The following is a 27,523-nucleotide window of genomic DNA, read 5'->3' on the forward strand; positions in this document are numbered from 1 at the left end:
ATGACCAAAAGGTCTACATCTACTGGAGGAGTTACAACAAATGGACTCAAGTTTTCTGAAAATGGGACTCCAGATTCCAATGGGAAACTGCAGGATGAAGATGACAGGAAGGTAGGATTGGGGAAGAAGGTTACCCTGCTTCGAGGGATTTCTATCATCGTCGGAACCATCATCGGGGCCGGGATCTTCATCTCTCCAAAGGGTATCCTGAAATACTCTGGCAGTATAGGAATGTCCCTAATCGTGTGGATTGGCTGTGGTGTGCTGTCACTTTTTGGTGAGTTCTTCATAGCTGTTTTAGGTATAGAGGAGTTGTCCACTACTTTGAAAATCTATTGAATGGGATTTTGATTTTAGTTTCATTGGAGGATATGCATTTACTGACTGTACACAGAATAAATAAGTCCTCAGAACACAAGAAATCCCTTCTCCTTGGAGAGGGGTTCCGACCAGGGAAACAACAACAACTTTTAATTATATAAATTAATGTCACAGCAAGCTACACAGAAAAACTGTGACAACATACTGCTAAAATACTCTTTGATGACCAAAACTTAGTGTAAGCTTGTTTGTATGTGTATGTGTTATGTTTATGCGAAAGAACAAGTAAGTTATGATACAAATACAAAAGTACACATTACTTGGATTATTGCAGTTGTGCAGCTTATTAAAAAACAGTGCTATGATTGAGTTGTGAATGGTTTTGTGATGTATGTAAATATCTTCTATGAACAACAAATTGTGCCACCAATGCACAGCTACATTGGGATATAAGGTAGGTATGCAATAGTGAAAACCTGGTTCAAAGACTAACATCCGTTTACATCATACTTTTATGGTACGTTTTCTTTAAATAGTTCTGTTTTATCAAAAACCCTTACAAAGCATAAGCAGAGAGTATTACAACATAGGTGTAGTAGTTGTTGTCTCTATAACAAAGTCGCCATTTGTTAAATGTTATGTGGGATGTACTTGAGCGCAGCAGGGGCCAAAGCCAAAACTTTACCCCAGGGTCCCTCAAACAGCTTAATTGAAGGTAACAGTAATACTGCAGCTGTGCAATGCCTTTGATGCTCATGCTCATGATCTTAAACAAAAATATAAATCATGATAATGTGAATTATCATTATTATTCTTGGAGCAGCATGGCTCCAGAGGGAGAGTGGTCGTCCAGCAACCAGAGTGTTCCTGGGCTAGAAAAGTGTGACATAAATGCACTCCATTTTTCATCATTAGTATTATTATTGATGTGATATGATAAGTGTAATGATGGCAACATCACATTTTGAATAATCTGATCTTGCAGAACACATTTTATTATATTATTCAACCTGCTTTAATTATGTTTCGGCGCTGTTAGCACTTGCTCAAGGTTTTAGAAGGATTGTGGTATGGTTTAATACAGAACACAATGTTAACCAAAACCACCTTTCACCAACATTTTCCCCTGGCTTTTGTGGCTTAACCACAGACAGGAGGTCAAGATTAGCAAAACAAACAACAGAGACCCGAATCCCTCCACAGCAACTCATGTGCATTTTATAACTGTCACATCTCATCAATTCAAAATACTAAACAGACAACATTTAGGCAGCAGTTGCTTTCAACAACACAGCACAATGTTATCATAGTAATATATAAATGTAATATCTAGGAGGTTTGAAATACCAGAATTGCAGGAGACAGTGCTAAAGCACTATTGTGCATATTTGTGCATTGCAACATATATTGTTGAGGCATTCTTAAAGCCTTGAGTTTTTATACTGTAATAAAATGCCCAAGCACATTATCCTTGCGTTCTCTTCATAAACCCCCCTTTCCTGAATTCCCTAACCTTGTAATTAATGCATACACCTAAATCTGTCTGTCTTAAGTTATGGGTTGAGATGTTGGAAACCTCCCCTCAGTGATATATCTAGGTGATCATGGGGCCCAGAGAGGGACAGTACATTTCTTCAGATGAGGCTAAGACAAGTTAATTGCCCTGGGTCTATTCTCTGCCTACCTTATTGTTTCAGAGCCAAAGCTAATCTGTCAACTCTGTCACTACAGGAGCCCTGTCCTATGCTGAGCTGGGGACTTGTATTAAGAAGTCTGGTGGACATTACACATACATAATGGAAATCTTTGGACCTCAGATGGCTTTCATAAGGCTGTGGGTGGATCTTATTGCAATAAGGTAATGCCTGCCTCCTTGATGCATGTTTATTAACCTAACCTTTAACTTAAAGCTGCACTAATCAATACTTTTATATTAACAATGGAGGAAATCCCTATGTGTAATGTTCCTCATTCTGCATGCCGAGCAAGATACGGGGGCAATGTGGGGTTCGCTTTCTTGCCCAAAGACACTTCGGCTTGCAGATGGGGAAGACTGGATTGCACTGCCGACCTTCTGGTTAGCCACAGAGACCTGTAGCCTATGTACTCATCAAATACCAGGACACAACGGTCCTGCAAAACACATAAAACATTGTCAAAACAAATGGGTGGATTCAGTTGTCCAAAACGCTAGAGGGTTCTTAACTTGAAACAGGTACAGTAAAGGATTCGAGTAGTTCTGTTTGTGACATAGTCAATAGATGGATATTGAAACTGGGTTGAAAGAGAATTTCACTCCCAAATTCGCTGTGAACCACAGGCGGCCACAGGCGGCATGCAAAGACAATAGACGAGACTGACTGAGGAGCAGCGCAGCTCCTAGTGTGTGGCTTCTCACATAGCGGCTAAAATACAAAGCAAGACAAATAGTTGGTGAACATTATAGAGGAGCAGGTACAGACTCAGATATTTCCCTTAAGAGTTGGTGGTGACCCAACAGAGCGGGATTATTAGACTTCATAACCGTGACCTAAAATAATGATAATGCTCTTATGTGTAAATAGGTAACTGTTTGCTTACATGTTAGACACAAACTATTTTGTAACATGATTGTACGAGATTGTTCCTTTGCCTCGAAGTGGCCACGAATATAAGTGAATGCTGCTCTAACCTTTTTGGCCTGCTTGAACATTGTGTAATCTTTTGATCTTGTCACATTATTAGTTAAATATGAGAAATGCCATGAAAGGGAGGAAACAGAGCCCTGGATTCCCAAATGTAACTATATCTATGACACACTATCACTTTTATATAACACAGTTCTATTGAAGTAAACTGAACTAAACCTCCCAAAAAGAAATACAACAAGGTTTGCACTTAGACATGACACTGACCTATATGTGATAAGCAAATACCTTAAAGCAAATACATTATGTAATTTCCAAACCATTACCACCTGTAGCTTGAACGGTTCTCAAGTGTTTGCTCTTTCACAAAGAACCGGATCTTGATATGATTAGTTCAAATGGAAAGCAGTATAAGATATTGAAAAATATAAAAAAGAAAAGAGAAATATATATAAGCATAAAAACCTCTCAAACAAATGCATCAGCCTGCATACCTTCTCTTAGGTCAAGCCTTTTGTTCAGCATGTTCTAAAATCATATAGTTTATCCAGAACGATGCTGTGTTGAATTGTCACCTGCTCATGGTTCCAACCCTCTGCCAGTAAAAGTGTATTTAGTGGTTAATCTGCAAGTCAGCGGTGTTTAATTGAACCCTCTCCCAGGACCGACAGAAGAAAAATAATCTGTATTTATATTACATGTTTCTAGTCTTGATGACAATTCAAAGCACATTACACAACGGTTTTACATTCTTCCACTCACACAGTGCATCTAATTGCAACACTTTCTCTATGAGTAGGGGCAATTTGGGATTCAGCATCTTGCCCAAGGACACTTCGGCATGAGGAATGGGGAGGACTGGGATGTAACCACTGACCCTACGGTAAAAAAAAAGATATAAAAACAAAACCATTTACCATTTACCCTCTGATTGGAGGACAACCACACTAAGCCCTGAGCCACAGCTGGAGTCCGAGGGGCAATTAAGACTACATAATGTCTAACGTAAATGGAGAGGTGTATCAATGTTTAAAGTTTATTTACAAAAGTAAAAAGTCTGAGAGATGAAGGGAGCAGTAATTACACCTGTAATGATAGCAGTATTGCCAATAATGGTATATAAATATATATTATGTTATATTATATACTATATATACTGTACTATTTTTATATACTGTCTAACAATAACATTACCATCATATCATCAGTACTATTACCATCATCTTGCCACTGCACCTTATCTACCTATTTATCTTGTGTTTCTGTTTTTATTCTTTCTACCTCAATATTTTTTATTTTATTTTTTTGTATTGTATTTTATTGTATTCAAATATACCGGCTGCTATGACGACTTAATTTCCCTTCGGGGATGAATAAAGTAATCTATCTATCTATCTATCTATCTATCTATCTATCTATCTATCTATCTATCTATCTATCTATCTATCTATCTATCTATCTATCTATCTATCTATCTATCTATCTATCTATCTATCTATCTATCTATCTATCTATCTATCTATCTATCTATCTATCTATCTATCTATCTATCTATCTATCTATCTATCTATCTATCTATCTATCTATCTATCTATCTATCTATCTATCTATCTATCTATCTATCTATCTATCTATCTATCTATCTATCTATCTATCTATCTATCTATCTATCTATCTATCTATCTATTTATCTATCTATCTATCTTATCAAAAAGGAAGGTTTAAGCCTTCTCTTAAAGCGATGAATCCACAGAGAAGTGGATTATGATTCAGGAGTTTATATATACGTATAATTTTATCTTTTGACCTGTAATCTGGAATCTATTGTGAAATCCATTTGAACTAACATTGAAGTTGCTATACTCCCGTGAGAAGAGCGATAGAGTTTAATATATATTACACAATTTACACATAATGCAGCCCATTGTCTCAGTGTGGTTTGTTCCCTTAACATTATCTGCATTTCAGGAAATGTGTAAGACTTTGCTGGGTGACAGAGATCACCACACCTGAAAAAGAAAGGCACTGTCTGTCTCTGACCTTGTGGTGGTCCGAGGTAAGTTCAAACCAGTGTGGGGAGAAAAAAGCTCCATGTGAAGTTGTGTGTGTACACAGCCGAGGCAAAGCAGTATAAACAGTCCAGTGGCTATCCTGAGCCGCCCAATTTTATGCTGGCCTCGGGCTAGCAGGACTGAATGGAAACCATGGGAAATGAACAAAGACAGAGGTAGAGAATGAAAACAAGAGCGAAAGAGAGATTTCCCAGGCTGCAGCAGCTCAGTGGCTGTTGTGGGAAATGAAGAAGGGAATACTGACAAGCTATAAGATGAGCCAGTGGGACCAGTCAACCTTATTTGATTCTTATTGAAGCCAAGCACAAGTCCACCACATGAGGAGGCCATTATGGGAAAAGGTTGGATGTAATCCTCCCTTAACATATCACACACCCACACACAGTCACACACACAGTCACACACACACACACACACACACACACACACACACACACACACACACACACACACACACACACACACACACACACACACACACACACACACACACACACACACACACACACTGTATCTGTTCATTTGAGAAAAAAAGCTACCATTCACATTAATACAACTTCTGTTGAATGTAAAACCTGTGTTACCTACTATTTCATGTCAAAATTGCTGCTGTGAAAAGAGTCTATTGGAAGTCATTTCTATGACTGTGTGGTGAAGTGTGCATTTCAAAAGGGTACACTTCATCCTGCGGATTATATCTTCTTTTGTGTTTGCTCTTATTAATCTAAACAGAGTCAGGACTCATTGACTGGACCCTATAGCTACTGGTGAGCTATACAAACAAAGTAGAGGAGATAAAAATCTTCAAACTACTATAAATATAATCTACTATAGATATAATCCGCTGAGGGTTTGACTGTTATTGTTATGATAGACCCTCTGTAGGGCTATTATTGAACTACCTTTTTATTGAACTTCCTATTAAACACCGCATTGACTATGAAATCCTCCTCCATACATTTAAGGCCATCCATAACCTCGCTCCCCTATACCTTTCTGACCTCCTCCATATCAATGTCCCTACCCGGTCTCTCAGGTCTGCCTCCTCCATCAGCCTGACCGTCCCCCGAGCCCATCTGTCCACCATGGGATCTAGAGCCTTCAGTCGCTCTGCCCCTCACCTCTGGAACTCCCTCCCCCCTGACATCAGGAACATTGACCCAAATTCAATCGCTCTTTTTAAATCTAACATCAAAACCCACCTGTTTAGGCAGGCGTATAAATTTTAATGTTCCTGCCTGCTGGAATTGTTGTTCTGCTGCTGCTCTGCTTTGTGCATTTAAAAAATTTGATTTAACTGTATTGTTGACTGTTGTACGGCGACCTTGAATATCTTGAAAGGCGCCTTATAAATAAAATGTATTATTATTATTATTATTATTAACTAACCAAAGCTTGTTGCTGTCACTACATTCTGTAATACTCGAGTCTCATAAATGGATTTTGTATTTAATATTAAGTTGGATGTCTATTTCGTGTCTGCCCTTTTGAGTGATGTCCTATGGAAAACTGGGTTTTGCTCATTTGTCGTGTTAGCCAAGCTAAATATCTTGGCAGACATGTTTTTTTTGCGTGGTGACAAGTATATCCTACTTAAAGGTTCAGTGTGTATACTTTAGTGACATCTAGTGGTGATGTTTCAAGTTGCAGCTGAATACCCCTCACCTCACTCTCCCCTTCCAAACATAAAAGAGAACCTGTGATAGACTTCAGTTGTCATTAAAACTCAAAGGGTTTTTAGTTTGTCCAGTCTGGGATACTGTAAAAAACATGGCGGCCCCCGTAGAGAGGACACGCTCCTGGTGTAGATATAGAGTGTTTAAATATAAAGAACCCGTTCTCCGGTAATACAAAAAAACAAATTGTACATGTTAGATGATTACACACAGGTGAAAGCATCTCTAGGATTACTTTATATTCAATATCTGCCAGTAGAACCCTTTCACCTAAATCTTACACACTGAACCTGTAGGGCCTTTGCACGGAAGACAGGTTTTTTTCATGCACATAATTTATACTTTTTGAACCTGTATCAAGTTAACGCAAGCTTTCACATCAGTGAAGGAAAATTCAATGACCGATATTGTAGCTTTTTGCAAGGTTTCATGATGAAACAGAGTTGTAATTAGTTTCAGTATAAAACACAAAACAAAAAAAGGAACTGTTAATTCTTAGAAAATGTGGTATTAGTTTATTCCAAACCTGTGTGTGTGTTTTGCAGGCCTGCAGGGATGGCAGTCATCTCTCTTGCCTTTGGTCAGTACATCCTGGAGCCTCTGTTCATGCCCTGTGCTATCCCCCCTGTAGCTGTCAAACTGGCCACTGCAATCGGCATAAGTAAGTACATTGACTGCTGTTAAATGAACTAATCAGAGTGACAATATGTCAGGGTGGTGTTTTCTGTTTAACCTGTTATAACCTGCTATATGACTGACAGGAGATGTAAGCACACAGGATAACAATAATTAAACTATGCAGTTAGAGGCTGGAGAAAAGAAGGGGTTGGTGTCAGCTGTCCACATGGAAGACCTACGACTGTCTTTATCTTGACAAAACTGTCAATTAAAACACAGCAACACTGAACACCACACAGACAAAGTATAAAGCAACTCTACAAATTATGTGACAAAATACATGACATAATTGAATACCCATATTCAACAAAACGTATAATAAAGCTGCTAGCAGTATATGCTGCCACAATCGCTTGCACCTTGGGGATGCCATTTGTGTTCATTGTACACTGCACTAACATGTTAGATGCCCTTTCCTGCTTGAGGTACATGGTGGCATGTTTTGCACATTTGATATAATTTGCTGTCTCTTCTATGTGGTGCTGGAGAAAATGTGCGAAACACACATTTTGTTGCTGTTTAGACCAGACCATAACATTGTTATGTAAAACCAATGTCACTTGTCAGGCTTACTTCCTGTTACCAGAAGGTGGACCTATGACTTTACCTGAATATGTGCATTTAGATGTCTTCAGACAAGGACACATATTAAACATGTGAAGTTTGGGACAGAGGACAACTCAAAAGCTTGTCAAATTAGCTTTGGAAAAGACTGTCGATTAGCCTGAGGAAAGTCAGTTCATGGTAACATTTCAAAGTTTACCAAAAGTTTTTTTCTTTTAGATATTTTTCATATATATATATATATATATAGAAGATGTAGATGTGGTAGATGTGTAAATTTGCTATTTTAATGTAATGACTGAATGTACTGAATTACCAACTTCTAGTTTAGAAACACAATAAGCAACAGCCACTGATGACTAATGGGCTTCCAATATGGCCACCAAATAATGAATGATATGAATCTCTCTATCTGTAGCGTCTGTCATGTACCTAAACAGTATGAGTGTGACCTGGTCAGCCAGGATCCAGATCTTCCTCACCTTTAGCAAGCTGCTTGCCATCGCCATCATCATAGTGCCAGGATTGTATCAGCTATTTAAAGGTAAGACATCAAATAGCCACTGTCAGTATCACACTGGAGCTTCATCAGCCTCTCAAGTCCAGGGCAATGTAGTGTTTCTTTGTGTTTCAGGATGGTTTTCCAGAGTTCACACAGAGCAGCTGCAACAATTAACACAGCTTCCTTTGTCGCACATCAACATGCACTATAAATATGACCTTGAAGCCTTTCAGGCCACAACACACAGCTGCTCACAGCATGAGCATTTCACAATGTTCTCACAGCAACAACCAGAGTTCACAGGGACCAGAAGATCAGACAATACTTTAGGATGACGTCTTCAGCTGTAAAATGATAAATGTCTTACTGGAGTTGTTATCACGTTCCATACATGATAATAATGCTGCTCAAATTTTCATCTTATAATCACAGATCACAGATAGTGATAACTAAACACACATTTCGTTTTTAGCTGAAATATATTTAAAGTTAACTTAATGACACTATCCACCAATAACTGCATCATATCAGGTGTCAAAAAACAACTTTTTAAGTTATCAAATTACTGGAGGATCATTGATACACAGTTCATCTTTGGCTGAAGCTCTGGAGCAGTTGTTTACTGGTTTGTAACTCAGCTCTTCACATACTCTTTACAGAGTATTAGTGTGAAGGGTTGTTTGTCTCTCCACGTCAGCCCTGTGATATGGTGGCAACCTGGCCACTGTGTACCCTGCCTCCTGACCAATGTGCCCACCCCCTTAAAGGATTTGCAGTATATATAGTAAATTAATAAATTTTTATATTGCTCATACAGGCACTCAAATACACTTATAATAGAAAATGTAAATATAATATACAAACACAAAATAATTTGTAGAGAATTTATAACCATAAAATACTGTAGTTCTTTTAGTAAATCATAGGAAAAAAATATATATAGGTACTGAAATAATAATATTAGACATCTTTAATTTATTTGAGGCAATGAGTCATTTTCTCATTCACAAAAAATAAATAAACTGTACTTCATACCTGGTGAGCTCTGAAGAAACCATACACATCAAATCACTTTGTTTTAACATTATATGCAAATATATTTAATTCAACGGAAATCAAATTAAATCAAAACTCAAAACTGCAGTTTAGCATTATTATTCCATTGTATGCAAGTATGTTTTTTCTGTTTGTAGGCAGACATTTTTCTAAAATATGATCTACATAAAGCAGGGCACTTATATATAAAAAGTATTTTTAATCTCCCTGAAAAACCTGCATTGTAATCTTAACAATTTAAATTTTTTTTGAAAGCTCATCACATCCTCATCATCCTTAAAAAAATAAGAAAAATTCTCTCTCTCTCTCGCTGTCATGTGTGTGTGTGTGTGTGTGTGTGTGTGTGTGTGTGTGTGTGTGTGTGTGTGTGTGTGTGTGTGTGTGTGTGTGTTTGCAGGGGAGACCAAGAACTTTGAGAATGCCTTTCAGTTTGACAACATGAAGCTGTCTGGAATGCCACTGGCATTCTACTCTGGGATGTATGCATACGCTGGGTGGTAGGTATGGTCCTCCAACGTACACATGAATACACACATACTGTTTGTACCTGTGTAAAGTTTCAGTCAGACATTTATATCTCTTCATCATCCTTTTAATCAGTGGAGGTTTTACAATTGCTTCCTTTTCCAGGTTCTATCTGAACTTTGTGACAGAAGAACTCGAGCAACCTGAGAAGTGAGTTAACTCTGTTGTACTAATCGTATATTGATCAAGTTAACTTGCTGAATTTGAAACCCCAAAGAAAAATGTAATTTTTTTTAATAGTTGCACAAAAGTGAATCGAGGCACATGAAAAGTGTTTATCACCAATGTTTTATTTTGGCTCACCTTATTTAGAACAAAGCTAAAGGTGTTCCACACTTGTTTAGTGGCCATCCACCAGTAGATGTCAGGAATCACCAGGAGATGTTGGTGACTACCAGTGGAGGTTAGGGACTTATCTTCAGTTGTGTTCCGAGGCAGGCCCACCACAGGGTGATCTGATCATGTGTGTGAAAGGTGTTGGCCTAAGTGATAAAGGAACTCTGTAGACTGTTTAAGCATCTTTCAACTAATTTAATCAAACCTTAACTGTTTTGGTGAGCTATCTTCAGTGAAATGGCTCCGAAAACTCACTATAAACTACCTGCTCAGCACTAAACAGTGAGTAGAAACAATTAGAGACCAGCTGGTTAACAAATTGGAAAGATATTGATTTACCTCAGGAGTCGTTAGTGACCAAAATAGAGGTAAAAGAGAGAGAGAACAGAGCGGAAATATGAATGTTGATTTATTCAAAAGCACGACATGTTGTCAATCAAACTAATGATCAGCGAGATCATTATCTATGACAGATTAAAGTAACTTAATATTTAATAGTCCAAATTAAAAATGTTATATCCTATTTTTGGTAAATTAACAGGAGTTATTTTTATTTTATTACGTTGTATCCCTCCTTGTCTGTTAATGTTTGATTTAATTCATTTAAGTTGTCATACGGCAGAAACAATTTCTGGGGTTTAGGGTGACTGCTCTAATAGAAGCAGAGATGTTTCGTATTGTGCGTGTATCCAGAGCCTGATATATATATTTTTCCTTAGAGTGCCCTTGTTGTCCGAGAATGTACTTGAATTGAAAATACTTGAAAATACACAATTGAGCCACACAGTTGCACTGGGTGACGTGTTTCAGGATGATTATTACACACTTTGTTCTGAATCGACTCCAGATGAAGTACCCTGCTGCTGTAGAGACCAAATGCGGATTCATCTGCTACAGAAAAAAGCTCCTAAGAAATGCACCATTTTCTCCTGCTTGACTTAAGTTAATTTACAAAAGAACATCCAAAAGCTTTTCCTTTTTTTTTAGATTTGTATGTTCAGTAGGAACCAATGCACTTGGGGCCGTGAGCCACATGGGAAGGTAATCCAAATACTGAAGAATCACATTATGGGTTTCTGTCTTTACATGGATTTGTTGAAAGTAAGGAAAACAAGAATAATGCTAGACTAATGAAAACGCCTTTAGATATAAAAACCTTTAAGATATGACTCAGTGCAACTAAAACAATAACGGCGTTTTATTGTCCATTCTTGAATGGAAAGAAAATATGCCAAGAAGTGATTAAAGATTGGAAAACTATGACTACTACTCTTTGCTGTTGTTTGATATTCTGCCATCACAACTAATGTAACAAGAGAATGCTACCCCTGGTTCATGTTTTCATACACAGTAGAGTTCAGTTATCAGTAACTTAACATTCCAGTTACAACAAACAGAAGTGAGGAGAAATCAGTTAATGAAAACAGCATTCACTGATCAAAGAGAAATGGACAGCAACAGAGTATGACCTAACTGTTGTTGTGCAGTGGAAGTTGATGTTATACTGACTTTAATATGTAACAATATTCAAATTTACTTGTGTGTGTTATTTTTTGAAAAGCAGCTCTCACAACCTATCCTCAGAAAATTTGTTTAGTCAGGGCATCGATGGTTGTTAGACAAGACGTATCGGTCACACAAAGTGAAATAAAGGTGAATGACCTTGTGCTACTGTTATTATCCCTCCTATCCTCAGGACTCTTCCGTTAGCTATCTGTATCTCCATGTTCATTGTGACCTCCTGCTATGTGCTCACCAATGTGGCCTACTACACAGTGATGTCAGCAGAGGAGATACTGGCGTCTGATGCTGTTGCTGTGGTAAGTAATACAAAATGTTTTAAACACAAGCACACAACAAACAAGGTAAAAATAAATAATAATAATTGCATTCACTGGCTTGGTTCAAAGTTCAAAGTATAATATTTTAACATTTCAACTCTCAGGGTCGTGGTCAGGTACTCTTCCTTATATATTTGAATGAAAAGACAAAAAGGACAATCTCCCCTCTAACCAGAGATGACAATACAAAATAACACTCTAAATTACTATCAACCTGAAAATACATTTTTAAGTATAACAATTGCTTAAAAAGTTACAGTTATCCAGTTGTGTGTAGAAGTTTGAAGCTGATTGCTCATGTTTTTGAACTAAAAATAATTGCAACACCTTGGCCACTATTACTCATAAGTCTAAGACCTTGCTAATTCCCTCAATGGGACTTGTAAGGTAGGTCAACACCTGCCATTTGGAAATGTCAGCTCATTAGAAAAGCTCCTCAAACTTTCTGGTTACACTAAACATCATGGGATCCTCTGAGCAACTGACGGAGGATGCTAAAAGAATAAATGATCAAAGGTGTGGGACAGATAAAACTTCCTGCTTGAAATCTGAAAGAGATGTCAGTTAAAGGGATTTTGATGAAGACCAAGAAAGCTTTCAGGAAAACTGCCTTTCTGCTGGGCTGAGGCAAAACTAAACCCCACCATGTAACTGCAAGAATGTTTAACTGACGTGTGGATTTGGTTGGAGCACAATTTTACTGTGCAGCAAGGATGAACACACAGCCATGCACATCAGGGCCTTGTGAATTAAACAAATGTCAACATCTGCAAAGTCACATCTGGTTAACTCCAAGTGTTTTGGGGACAAAACAGTCATGTGGACAAACCTTCCAACTAAAATTCGCATCAAATTCAGGTTAAAAATGTCAAGAGGAACACACACAACAAAGCAAACCCCTTAAAAAAAACTTCTACTGCAACAACAAGGCAGTGATCTTGAACTGCTACAACAAACACAAACTAAAGCTTTTAAAATATCTCAGATGTAAAAATGTTGACTGGAAATTCCAACATCAAGAGTAGAAGGACTCTTACCTGCTACAGGAAATGTTTGCAAGCTGACCATCTGCCAAAGGTTGGCTTGTACTGACATCATGTGCTGCCAAAACTCCTAATTGTGCATCATCCTGTGAAACTCTTAACACAACATCGTTTTTTTTTCTCCAGCAGAGCAGCAGAGACTGATGATGTTGTGTAGTGTTGTGTATAAGTGAACAATAATGCCCTGTTGGGGTCTTGTTAGGACCCTATTCATAACAACACAATGATGGAGTTTGTTGAAGATTTAAGTGCCTAAATGAAAACAAACAAAGAGAAGGAATAATACATAACCCCACATGCACAGACACAGAGCACTGGTTGCTTGTTTATACAGTTTTTATTGAGGGAGACTTGTGAATGTTGAGAGAAAAGACCCAATAGATTTCTTATATATTAACAGAGTATCGTAAGATTGTACTATGTTTCCAGTGATTCCAGCTGTATTATTCTTTTTTTAAGATTAGTTTTTTTACATTGTTTTATATCATTGAGTTAACAATTTTTTTTTATCTTATATGCCTAAAAAGGAATGAAATCACAGACAGAGGCTGTTATAATTCATGCATATTAAACTTAAACCATGTCCAAATTGCACTAAACTTGGCACTGCCCTTCCCATGACCACTAAGAATAAGATAAGATACATTTTTATTTATCCCACACACATGCACAAACATATTCATGCAATTTGTCCTCTGCTTTTATCCCATCTGGTGCAGGACACACAGAGCAGCCATGTACGGCGCCCGGGGAGCAAATGTTGGGGGAGTAAGGTGCCTTGCTCAGGGGCACTAGACAGGGTAGGGAGAATAGTCTTATGATATTTTGGAAAGATCCAGGTTCGTCTTTTGTTGCTATTCCATCCAGGTAAGTTTTCGTTGAAACTCTGTGGAGTCGAACCGTGGAGTCGAACCAGCGACCTTTTTCTGCCAGTAGTCCAAGTTTCTGCCACTAGTCCACCGCCTCTCCCCAAATACACATGGCAAGTGTGAAGTCAATTAGAGGAAAGATTTATGAGATATGACTATTATTATCATCATCATTATTATTATTATAATTACATAAATTGAAAAGTTCCAGTGTTTTCGAACTTTGTCAGCCCATTTTTAACAATACCTGGATAACACTGATGATATTCCCATGATAATCCTGGTATTTTTATTGGTGATATAAAAGGTTACACACTGCGTTATATGTGGCTGAGGTCTCACCTCTCTGCTATTAGTGATGTTTGGTCCTATACCGAGCACCATGGTTTCCTTCCTGCACTTAAAATGTCATTATCAGCAGAGTGTCTCTGACAGCTCGGCTTCCAGCAGCTGTTAATGTGATTGTTTCAGCCGTGATACTGCTAATCAGATCACAGACATCCCCTAATAACAGCCACCATTGCTTATTAGACTAAAGGCTGCTATCAGTGCTATTGTAAACCTATAGCAGAGGAAGACTCATTCACTGAGAGATCTCTGATCTTTGCTAATGCACTTAGTTTTATTGCCCTGTGCAAGATGAGTGATAGGAGCGCCTTAAGAAAGGTGTTAAGAGCAAGTGTTCTTAGACGCCTGTGCTGCTATAAAGGAATTCTACTCTGTTCTTTTCATAGGCAAAACTTCTCAAACTTAATTACATATTTTAACTCATGTTTAGCACTTGTCTTGAGGAGGCCGCCCTATATATTGGAGTTGTACGTGAGACATAAGATAAGTGTAGGTGCTTTGTGCAGTTGGTCTATGAATGCCGAACAACATTTATGTATGTTTCTCTTATGGCTGATCACATATGTCTTTAAAATTGACCAACATAATAAATCAAACCAAATGTTAACTGATGAATCTCTAACGGAACCTCAACAGTTAGTTAGTCTAGTTTAGTTGGCTCTTGTGTCACTTGTATATTTGCCCAGTGTGACATTATACTGTGTGTGGCTTTCTTACAGATGAGGTACATTGGTTTTTGTAAACACAAACTGGTGTCTTTTGAATCTCTAAAACATGATGGTATGCCTCTGTGGCTACAATGGAAGCCAGTGCACCACTCAGTGATTGACCTCTGTCGTTATGTGATAAGACTGAATGCTGCCTCTGTGGTGTTCCAGATCATTTCCACATGCTTGACTGAATTAAAAAATGTCATAGTAAAAGCTAATTTGTAAATAAACTCTAACCTCACCAAGACAACAAAAACAACTCCCTTCTTTAGTTTTATAGAGACCTCATTCTGTGTAGAGCTCCCTGTACACATTTGAATCTATATATGTTATGGTGATTAATCCTTCAAGCCATTGCATAAAGACCAATTGGGTTTGGGAAAAATGTCTTCAGAAAATGTTCTCTTATAAACTCATTGCAGTATTGTAAATATTTAACATATTCAAACAGGATTCATTGCATCGTTACCTGGAAAGGATCCTAAGTGACAACATAATTTCCGTGTCCGTTTGTATACATTTACAGACACATATTACAAAGTCATAATTTTTCCCTCTTAGTCTGTGCTTGTTCAAACAAGCATGGGCCGCGACTAATCAGCACTGAAGGGCTTCATGAATAATAAGCAGCTTTTGCTCCCACCTCTGCATGACCCATTTATGACGGGTTTTACCAGCAGCCCTGTAGACTGCTCTAATTCTATCTAAAAGCCGGCGTATGCTTCTGCAACTGCGGCTTTTCACGCAGTTGTGTCGACGGACTCGTTATAATTTATGGTTCTCCAAGGGTTGCGCGTGTTGCAAAGCAATTCACCACCAGCACACTAGGCGGAGTACTGTTTTTTGTCGAAGACGACCTTAGAGACGCCTTCTTTGTGTGTGGCAGTAGTCTTCGACTGTTTATTTACATCGCCACTGCTGCTCCTCATAGCCTTTTTCTTGGGGACAAATTTGTCCCATATCTTCTGTTATACAAGTGGTCATACTTTCGGATCTTCTGCCAAACACTCTTCTATTTTGATTTTCTATTATTTTCTCTTCTAAATCTTTCATGGTTTCTGCCGGTATTATGGGGCATGAAACCGGAAATTTGACTCCGGAAAGGATGTAGTTAGCAGACCAATCGCAGCCTTGCGTGCTGTGTGAGGCTTACGTAGCTTTATGGTTTAGTTAGAAAAATAGTGCGACGCACGCAAGAAGGGGTATGCAAGCAAGCAAGGGGCTCGCAAGGGCTCTTGCGCTGTGGTATTTGCGCTTAAAACGTAGGACAAATTTAACGTTTTGCAAAGGGAAAGCAATGGGGCCAAAGAAAATCCTGTAATAACAACCTGAAGAGACCCATTTAAGATCACAAAGGAATTGAGGTTAGATATTGATGCGTCAAGTTGTTTTTCAAGCAAAAATAATCCAACTAGAAATAACTACTTTAAAAGTGTAATGAAGTGGCAGTGACATAAACAGGCTATTACACCTACGGCCTTTACAGAAATTACAGAAAAAAATCAACTGGCACAGTCGTGACAAAACGGAAGTTTAGAAGGTCAGGATTAATAGCAGCGTAGCATTCTGAATGTGTCTGAGTTACCTCTTACTCAGGGTCTGTGTTATTATACAGAAAGTTCAATGATTGGCTGGCTCCTGTTTTAAAAGTTATATTGCACTGGAGACTTTGTTGTTTTATTCTCTTTCATATCTGAATGTGTTACTTAAATTAATAAGATCAGACCAAACACCCTTGTGGCTTATTTGCATTTTTTTCTTTCAGCCTAATTGGATGAAATCTCATTTCAAAGCAGATGCTGAAGTTTGACTGACGTGCTCGTCTTGTTTTTGAAATCACTGCTGTCAGCTAGTATTTTTCGTTAGATTAAATTCTTTACTTTGGCAACTGAAACTGACTAAAACTAAAAAGGATGAGGTGGACCAAAAATGATGAAGAGCGGTGTTGTAGGATCATAAAAGATCAGATAATCATCCCAACGTAGACGTCTATAGATTTTCACCAGGTTTATCAGAATATGATAAATATAAGAGGGGAGAGACTGTTCATTTTAAACTGTTTCAACACTGTCCCTCTTCTTCACCTCTGCACTATCTATCTCCCTCTTTCTTTAGTGTCTCTGTCTCTGTCCTCTCTCCTCATCTCGTCTCCTCTATCCTCCTGTTCTCTTCTCATCGCTCCTGACCTGCTCATAAAGAGGATAAAATCACAATTTTCCCAACAAAATTCGAAGTCATATCTAATTTATAGATTTATTTTATACATAAACTTAATCAGTTATTTGAACCCGTCAACAAATATCTTATTATTCAACGACATTATTAAAGCATTACTCCATCCCATAGGGATCAAGGCTCAATAATCTATAAGGGCCGACACACCACACAGCAACATAACTGAATGCCAGATACAAGCCAAAATTCAATGCAATCAGGTCTCCGCTGCCATGTATGACTTGCTGCAGTGTAATAAGTGGATTCTGAATTTCAATAACATTTATCTTCCATAACATTATCTAACCTCAACCATTCCTCTTTGGGATCTTTCAAATTCTCTCTCCTATTGAATTCCAAAAAATTTTTGGTGTCTCTCTTCCATTTTACTCCGGTGAACCTGTGAAAGAGTTTTATTTTTTATTAATTATCCAGAGTATCAATAAATATATTTAAAATTGCACTTTTGACAAAACATAATTTAGTCTTTTTCATTTGAAAAAGCTTCTTACATCCATATCCTTTGGGGCTTGCCTCAATGACTTGGCTTGTTAGTTACCTGCCTGGTGACAAGTAACACATTGTCACACAAAATGCACAATTCCCAAGAGGTGGGAGCTAAATTGGCTCATTGAATGATACACAGAGGACTTGTATCATATTGATCAACAGGATAAGATCAGCATATTAATAGATTTTGGGCTATTCATAAAACATTCAAGGCTAATGAGACCAGGGACGACAAAAACTAACATGGACATTTTGTCTCAGCACTAAGGCTAAATCTATAAATACTTGATATTAACACGACTGAACATAAAGACAGGAGGCAGGGGAAACAGCTAGCCTGTCAAAAGATGACAATTGCTGGTCACTTATTGCATTCATGAAGTCTTCAATGCTCACGTTCTTTTCTCTCCGTATGTTTGTACCTGTCACAGGCATTCGCAGAGAAGTTGCTGGGGAAATTCTCAATAGCTGTTCCGGTGTTTGTGGCTCTGTCCTGCTATGGCTCTATGAATGGCTGCATCTTTGCCTTGTCAAGGTATAGATGGTTTCTCTTTGCTGGTTTTCATCTCACAAATGTGTACATTTACAGGATATAACAAACCTACTTAACCAATAACCAACTCTTTGTTGACACTCTTATATTTAGCCTGTGCAAGCAGCCCTCCAAATCTGTCAACTCAGCCTGTAGTGACTTATTAGGTATGCCTACAGTGTATCAACCTGCAGGTAGCTTTCAAAGGTTAAACTTCAGGTTTAACTTCTCGTTCTCCATACCGGCAGCCTTGATTTCTTACTCATTGCAGTCCTATGACCCTCTAAGGTCATAGGCCTGATCCTTCATGTGCTCATCTTCCAAGTACTCAGTCAGTGGTGTGATGGTTGTCACGGGTATGGTGAGGACCCAAATGCAGCACAGGCAGACGAGATCTTAATTGGTAATGAACTTTATTTGTCACTGCAGTCTTAAACAGTTCTTAACAGTGGCAGGGTGAAAAGTCTTTGTTCCCAGTGATCTTCAGCGAGATCTGGCAAGGAGTGAGTCTGGTGTTGCTGAGTGGAGGCAAGGTCCACAGCAGGAGGATTACCTAGATGCAGACAGGATCAGTGGTGAGCTGTGTAGCAGGCCGGAGCAGGTAGCAAGCAGGTAGCAAGCAGGTAGCAGGCAGATAGCAGGCAGATAGCAGGTAGCAGGCCGGAGCAGGTAGCAGGCAGGTAGCAGGCAGATAACAGGTAGCAGGCCGGAGCAGGTAGCAGGCAGGTAGCAGGCAGGTAGCAGGCAGATAACAGGTAGCAGGCCGGAGAGAGAAATGCTGGAGGTCAGGCATTTACGCAAGACAATCTGGCACTGAAGCAGAGACAGGAGCAGGCTTATATGCAGCCAGGGCTGTCACAGGTGTGGAGAGTTGGCCTGATGAGGGGGCGTGGCTAACAGGTAGAGTGGAGCAGAGACAGAGGAGTGGAAAAATACCAGCAGACAGGAGATGAGCAGACTGTGACAGAACCCCCCCCTCAAGGGACGGCTCTCGACGTCCCAAGACGAATGGACCAAACCGGGTGGGAGGCGGGGGCCTGGAGGAGGGCTAATACTCGTCCGAGAGCCCAGCGTCCATCTCCAAGACCCTGGTCCCGGGGAGACTGTCGTCGCTGTCGTTTGGGGACTCCGACGGAGGATGTGGTCTGGGAGGTGGCCTGGTTCTGGACGTCTGGGTGGGGTTGCGTCGATGGAAATCCCTGATGATGGTGCGGTCCAAGATGTTCCTCCCAGGAACCCAGAACCTTTCTTCAGGGCCGTAACCCTCCCAGTCCACCAAGTACTGGAATCCCCTCCCACGCCGGCGAGACTGCAGGATACGACGGACAGTGTAGGCGGGACCTCCATCGATGAGGCGAGGAGGCGGTGGAGGTGGTGTGGCAGGAACCAGGGCGCTCTCTTGGACCGGTTTAACCTTGGAGACATGAAACGTGGGATGAACCCGCATGGATCTAGGGAGTTTGAGCCTCACTGCCACTGGGTTGACGATCTCCTGGATCTCGAATGGGCCGATGAAGCGAGGAGCCAGTTTCTTGGATTCCACCCGGAGGGGAAGATCACGGGTGGAAAGCCAAACTTTCTGACCCGGCTGGTAGTCTGGGGCCTTGGAGCGGTGGCGATTGGCGGCCGCGGTGTAGCGGTCAGCGGCCCGGAGTAGAGCCGCCCTGGCTCGGGTCCAAGTCCTGCGACAACGGCGGATGAAGTCCTGGACAGAGGGGCAGGATGTTTCTTTCTCAAGTGCCGGAAAAAGCGGTGGTTGGAACCCATAGGTGCACTCAAAGGGGGAGAGACCGGTGGCGGAGCTGGTCAAGGTGTTGTGGGCGTATTCTACCCATAGGAGCTGTTCGGACCAAGAAGTAGGGTCTTGAGAAGTCATGCAACGTAGTGCCGTTTCCATCTCCTGATTCTTGCGTTCGGTCTGGCCGTTGGACTGGGGGTGGTACCCCGAGGACAGGCTGACGGTGGCTCCCAGGAGCGAGCAGAACTCCCTCCAGAATACTGAGGCGAACTGGGGACCCCGATCAGAGACCACGTCCACTGGGATGCCATGGAGACGGACGACGTGGAGGAGGAGTAGTTTAGCCGTCTCTTTGGCAGATGGGAGTTTGGGCAGGGGCACGAAATGTGCCATCTTGCTGAACCTATCTACCACCGTCAGGATAGTAGTGTTGCCGCTGGATGGTGGTAGACCGGTGACAAAGTCCAAAGAAATGTGCGACCAGGGACGATGAGGCACAGGCAGAGGATGTAGAAGACCGGCAGGGGCATGATGAGCCGGCTTGTGCTGGTTGCAGGTGGGACAGGCATTGACGAACCCCCGAATGTCCTCATCCAGTGACGTCCACCAGAACCGGCGCCGCACCACGTCCTTGGTCCGTTGGATCCCTGGATGACAGGTAAGTTGAGTGCTGTGGGCCCATTGTAGAACCTCAGACCGGAGGTCAGGCGGGACGAACAGACAGTTGGGAGGGCAAGCACTAGGTCCGGGCTGGTCTTGGGCGGCGACCCTGACCTTCTCCTCTATCTCCCAGGTGAGTGTGGCCACCAGACGGGAAGAAGGCAGGATAGTGTCTGGGTCGGTCCTGTCCCCCTCCTTTTCCGAGAACTGACGGGACAGGGCATCGGGCTTGACGTTGCGGGACCCCGGTCGATAGGAGAGGGAAAAGTTGAAGCGGGTCAGGAAGAGTGCCCATCGAGCCTGGCGGGAGTTCAGTCTTTTGGCGGACTGGAGGTACTCAAGGTTTTTATGGTCAGTCCATACCAGAAACGGCAGTTTAGTCCCCTCGAGCCAGTGTCGCCACTCTTCTAAAGCCAACTTGACGGCGAGGAGCTCTCGGTTTCCAATGTCATAATTCCTCTCTGCCGGGGTCAAACGTCGGGAATAGAATGCGCAGGGGTGCAACCTCTGGTCGGAGGCTGCTCTCTGGGACAAGACAGCCCCCACTCCCGAGTCGGAAGCGTCCACCTCGACCACGAACTGCCGTTCAGGGTCCGGTATTTGGAGGATGGGGGCCGAGGTGAATCGTGTCTTCAGGGCCAGAAAAGAGTCATTGGCGGCCGTGGACCAGAGAAACGGAACCTTGGAGGAGGTAAGAGCTGTGAGGGGGGCCGCCACCGAACTGTAGCCCCTGATGAACTTCCGGTAGAAGTTGGCGAAGCCCAGGAAACGTTGCAGCTGCTTGCGGGAATCAGGGGCGGGCCAAGTGGTGACGGCAGAAACCTTGGCTGAGTCCATCTCCACGGTCCCTCTCCCTACGACGTACCCCAGGAAGGAGACAGACGAGACGTGAAACTCACACTTCTCGGCCTTGATGAACAGCGAGTTTTCCAGCAGACGTTGGAGGACCTTCTGGACGTGATGTACATGTTCCTCTCTGGAGCGGGAGAAGATCAGAATGTCATCAAGGTACACAAAGACGACCCTGTTGAGCATGTCTCTGAGCACGTCGTTGACCAGAGCCTGGAAGACAGCAGGAGCGTTGGTGAGGCCGAAGGGCATCACCAGGTACTCGTAGTGACCAGTGGGGGTATTGAACGCCGTCTTCCACTCGTCCCCCTCGCGGATCCGGACCAGGTGGTAGGCGTTGCGCAGGTCAAGCTTGGTAAATATGGTGGCCCCCTCTAGGAGCTCGAAAGCTGAGGAGATGAGAGGCAGGGGGTACCGGTTCTTGATGGTAATGTCATTCAATCCACGATAATCAATGCAGGGGCGGAGTGTCTTGTCTTTCTTCTCCACGAAGAAGAAACCTGCTCCAGCCGGAGACGAGGAAGGGCGGATGATGCCTGCCGCTAGACCGTCATTGATATATGTCTCCATCGCCCCCCTCTCAGGAACGGACAGGGAATACAGGCGTCCTCTGGGGGGCGTGGCACCGGGCTGGAGGTTGATGGCGCAGTCATAGGGCCGATGTGGGGGCAGGGAGGTTGCCTTGGCCTTACTGAAGACCTCCCTGAAGTCCAGATACTCAGCCGGGACCCCCAGCACATCGGTAGAAGAACTGGTCGTGGCAGAAGGTCGTGGTGTGGCGGCTTGCTTGAGGCAGACCTGGTGACACGATGAACTCCACCCCAGGATCGCCCCTGTGGTCCAATCAAGGTGTGGATTGTGACGTCGGAGCCATGGGAACCCCAGAAGGAGAGGATGACGAGGAGAGTGCAGGATGTGAAACTGGAGTGTTTCATGGTGGTTCCCGGAAATTAACATCTGTATAGGCACTGTCAGGTGGGTCACAGTTCCCAGAAGTCGGCCATCCAGAGCGTTGGTGGAAACTGGAGCTGGCAGGGGAATCTGACCGACACCCAGCTGCAGAGCTAGGTTAGAGTCCATAATGTTGGCATCAGAGCCAGAGTCAATGAGGGTGGCGAGGGTCTGGGATCCCTCAGGCAGTAGCAGGCGGACCTGGCACAGGGATCGTGGGCTGGAGGAGGAGCTAGATGTATGACTCACCAGGAACTCCTTCCTTCCTGATGAGCCCGACCTTTTAGCGGGCACCTGGAAATAAAGTGTCCCGCTTGGCCACAATACAGGCAGAGGCTCCCCTCGCGGCGTCTCCTCCTCTCTTCTGGCGTTAGACTGGCCCGACCCACCTGCATGGGTTCAGGCTCCCCTGAATACCGGCAGCCAGAAAGCATCGATACGTCGGAAGCCGCTGGTGAAGGGGCGGGCTGGCGTCGTCCTGCGAGCCCCTGATGTTTCTCCCGCTGTCTCGCTTGAATGCGACGGTCAATGCGGGACGCCAGCTCGATGATGCCGTCGACAGTGGTGGGAAGGTCGTACGAAATCAGTTCGTCTTTAATGTAGTCAGCGAGCCCCATCAGGAATGCGTCGCACTGGGCAGCCTGGTTCCACTCACTGGAGCTAGCCTGGGTGCGGAAGTGGATGGAGTAATCGGCCACTGAACGAGACCCTTGCTTCAGACCTAGAAGCCCTCCAGAAGCGTCCGGACCTCGGGAAGCTTCTCCGAACACTTTGCGGAGCTCAGCGGCGAAGGCTTGGAAAGTGGAGCACGCTGGAGTGCGACGCTCCCACTCGGCTGTTCCCCACAGCCGAGCGCGCCCCGTCAGATGATTCACGGTGAACGCCACCCTGGCGTCTTCCGAAGCGAAGGTGTGGGGCTGGAGGGCAAACAGGATGGAACAGTTTGTGAGGAACGGGCGGCAGCCCTCCGCGTCCCCGGCGTAGCGTTCAGGAACCCCCACACGAGGCTCCGAGGCGGAAGCAGAGGCAGCCGGGACTGGTAGAGGCTGGACTGGTTCTGGAGGCAGAGGGACAGCTTGAGCAAAAGCTGCGGCGAGTTGTTGGACCTGCGAGGCTAGCAAGGTAACCGCCTGCTCCTGCTTAGTCACCGCCAGTTGAACATCTGCTGAGTTCGAAAGCAGCAGCGCCTCGTGGTGCTGGAGCATCGCCTCTACCTTCTCCAGGCGATCCATCGGCGTGTGCGCTGGGTCCATGTCTGGCCAGATTGTACTGTCACGGGTATGGTGAGGACCCAAATGCAGCACAGGCAGACGAGATCTTAATTGGTAATGAACTTTATTTGTCACTGCAGTCTTAAACAGTTCTTAACAGTGGCAGGGTGAAAAGTCTTTGTTCCCAGTGATCTTCAGCGAGATCTGGCAAGGAGTGAGTCTGGTGTTGCTGAGTGGAGGCAAGGTCCACAGCAGGAGGATTACCTAGATGCAGACAGGATCAGTGGTGAGCTGTGTAGCAGGCCGGAGCAGGTAGCAAGCAGGTAGCAAGCAGGTAGCAGGCAGATAGCAGGCAGATAGCAGGTAGCAGGCCGGAGCAGGTAGCAGGCAGGTAGCAGGCAGATAACAGGTAGCAGGCCGGAGCAGGTAGCAGGCAGGTAGCAGGCAGGTAGCAGGCAGATAACAGGTAGCAGGCCGGAGAGAGAAATGCTGGAGGTCAGGCATTTACGCAAGACAATCTGGCACTGAAGCAGAGACAGGAGCAGGCTTATATGCAGCCAGGGCTGTCACAGGTGTGGAGAGTTGGCCTGATGAGGGGGCGTGGCTAACAGGTAGAGTGGAGCAGAGACAGAGGAGTGGAAAAATACCAGCAGACAGGAGATGAGCAGACTGTGACAATGGTGGATTGAGTAGCATACTGAATGTTTCAATGTGAACACAGGAGATTATATCAATGAAGATTAAATAAGTAGAATTGTAGTGTTTGGCAAAATCCCATTTAATTAGAAGTTGAAAATGACCTATAAAGGAGAATAATTTACAATTGGATGTAATGTACTCAGTACTTTTAGTTACAGTCAGTTCAATATTACTATCACTATTTGTGCTCACCAGAATGTTCTATGTGGCATCACGTGAAGGACAACTCCCCGAGGTTTTGTCAATGATCCACGTCCGCAGACACACTCCCCTGACTGCTGTTCTTATAATGGTTAGTTTACTGCAACCAGAACCACAATGTACAGAATTAATAACTGCTCCTTAGACAACACTGACAAAGTGAAATATCCCTAATACTATCATGTGTGCAGTACCCTATGACCATGCTCCAGCTGTTTGTGGGGGACATCTACAGCCTGCTGAACTTCATGAGCTTCCTGCGGTGGCTGTTCATTGGTGTGGTGGTGCTGGGTTTGATCTACCTCAGGTATAAGAAACCTGACCTCCCTCGCCCCTTTAAGGTCAGTTTCCTAACATCTATACTAAATCCTATGCAACAATATAAATTCTAACAGAGCTCACTCATTGTCACTGTTTTCCAGAGTATTTCACCTTGGTCTTATACCTGTAAACCTGTGATTTTGCTCAGATATTTGTGATTATAAATAAATGTGAAATGCATCTTTCCCCACAAACTCAAAAACTCTTTAAACAGGCAAATGTATCTGTGGTCTATTGTCAGAAAGTATTCACACCTCTTCACTTCTGAACTTTTTGCTGTTTTAGATTTAAAAAAGTTTTCAAAACCTGTAATTTAGTATGTTGTAGAAGTCAGTTTCGGGGCAGTTTCAGCTCTGTGTCTTCTTGGGTAAGTCTCTACTAGCTTTGGACAGATGAAAGGACTGAGATTTGCCCTGAAGCTGCTCCAGTGTTGTCTTGGCTGTATGCTTCGCAACATTGTCCCTCCAGTTTCAGGTTTAATCTCCTGTGCAGCAGGATTTCTTCAAGGACCTCTTAGTATTTGGTTGTATTCATCCTTCCCTCAGTCCTGACCATTCTCCCTGTCCCTACTGCTTAGAAGCCTCAATAGCATGATGTGGCCACAATGCTTCACTGTAGGGATGGTATTAACCTGGTGATGAGCAGTAACTGGATGAAACTTTTTCTCACCAGAGAATCTTTGCCAGAGAACCTCTGCCTTAGGCCTGGTGATCACAGGACTTTCTACTCTGTAACAATTTTAAAAACGTTGAGGAGCAAAGAAATAACAACAGATTTCACAGATTTTTATTTTATGATTTCCAGAACATACACACAAGACTTTTGGTCAGAACTTAAGATCACAAACTTGCCGTTTGTAGGAAATTATTTCACGGAGACTTATGATCTCACAGAAACTTGTGTGATCAAAGGTGATTTTCAAAGAAAAACAAACACGGCAATATTTCATGGCTGAGAAGGCAGACTAAGCTTTCGAAGAGTGAGCTGGGGGTGATTTGGAAATGTATCGTTGCTTTTAGTTGCAGTACGCAACATCCGGTTGGTAGTGCTTCCTGATAAGTTCGCTCTCGCTGGCTATAGCGAGTTATCTCAGTATGCCATCAAACATTATTTTATAAACCCTATTTGGGCAGATAACGGCAATGCCCCCACTGTAGTCAGAAGAGGCAAATTGGGTCTAAAATTGGCCCACTTATCCTTAGGTGTGGCTTTTCCACAAGTTCTCTCATCCCTTCAGGATGTCTGAAGCTATGTTAATGTGACTGTGGGTCCTGGGTCACCTCCCTGACCAAAGCCCTCCTTGATGGGTTCTCAGTCTGATTGGTTGATCGCCAGCTCTTGAAACTCTAGTCATGCTGGTTCCAAATGTCTTCCATTTCACAAGTGAAAATGGGGTGTGCATACTTTCTGAAATTACTCTATATACAGTGAATGAGTCGTAACAGAAATCTCTCCTGACTTGTCCATAGGTCCCGATCTTCATTCCAGTGGTATTCTGCCTTGCAAGTTTCTTCATGGTCTTTCTGTCTCTGTACTCGGACCCAGTAAACACAGGGATTGGATTTGCCATTTCCCTCACTGGCATCCCAGCATACTACATCTTCATTTACTTCGATCAGAGACCAAAGTGGCTTCAGAGGGCATTAGGTAACCTAAAGGATAGCTGACAACTACTAATATAATGGCTCTTCATATTCATTCGCACATGTGAAAGATTATGAAGATTGGGTAGTCCACTGACAGAAAAATAACTTTACTCAACTGTTCTAACAATGAGCAATAAGCAACTCAATCAAAAAGACAGATTAAACAATAATGGATAATTTTTTTCTCATACAAGTTTTTCTGGAACCATCAGAGACATGTGACACAGAATCAAATCAATTTTTATTGTGTACTCATATGGACTGGCATATGAGTGACACTTATTGTTGGAATTAGTCACAACTTGGAAAGCCTCACAGGAGTTTGAACAAATACTAGCTTGTCTCCATTCAAGAATTATGTTTAAGCTAGAGTTGTTAATCTTCCCATAAAACTGTAGAATATCTGTGTGGAATATTTGTCATTTGCAGAACTTTGCACATCCCCTTGACATGCCTGACGTTCACATTGAAAAACGTTGGGGTCTACCCACATTAGCCAAAAGCTAAATTTAACTTCCAAATTACACAACATTTTTTTAATCATATAAAAGCACATTTGTAGAAACCCAATTATTGTAAACTTCCATATGTTCCAAATTGTCAAATGAATTATCAAAAGGTGGTGGAAAATTACTTTTGTGTTATATAGGTATATACAGGTTACCTTATTCAAGTCTAGAAATGACCTGATAATGTTCTTTTCTCTTTCCTTAGATTCCTTCAACAGAAGCTTGCAGATCATCCTGGAAGTTGCCCCTGTTGAGGAATAACACCACTCAAAACACTATATCCTACTTTCAATGATAAATAGCTAATATGCTGA

General features: G+C 42.4%; 1 protein-coding gene across 1 annotated transcript; it reads left to right on the plus strand.

The window, feature by feature from the left end:
- Window positions 1-27,470, plus strand: slc7a11 (solute carrier family 7 member 11). The gene is made up of 12 exons (XM_061080282.1): window positions 1-277; window positions 2,053-2,179; window positions 7,242-7,357; window positions 8,357-8,482; window positions 9,894-9,993; window positions 10,127-10,171; window positions 12,054-12,177; window positions 18,324-18,427; window positions 24,728-24,824; window positions 24,925-25,074; window positions 26,524-26,701; window positions 27,415-27,470. Exons 1-12 carry the CDS (start codon window positions 1-3, stop codon window positions 27,468-27,470), a joined length of 1,500 nt encoding a protein of 499 aa, XP_060936265.1.
- Window positions 27,471-27,523: the final 53 nt, after the last annotated feature.

This window comes from Limanda limanda, chromosome 10 (genome assembly GCF_963576545.1).
Source record: "Limanda limanda chromosome 10, fLimLim1.1, whole genome shotgun sequence".
NCBI lineage: Eukaryota > Metazoa > Chordata > Actinopteri > Pleuronectiformes > Pleuronectidae > Limanda > Limanda limanda.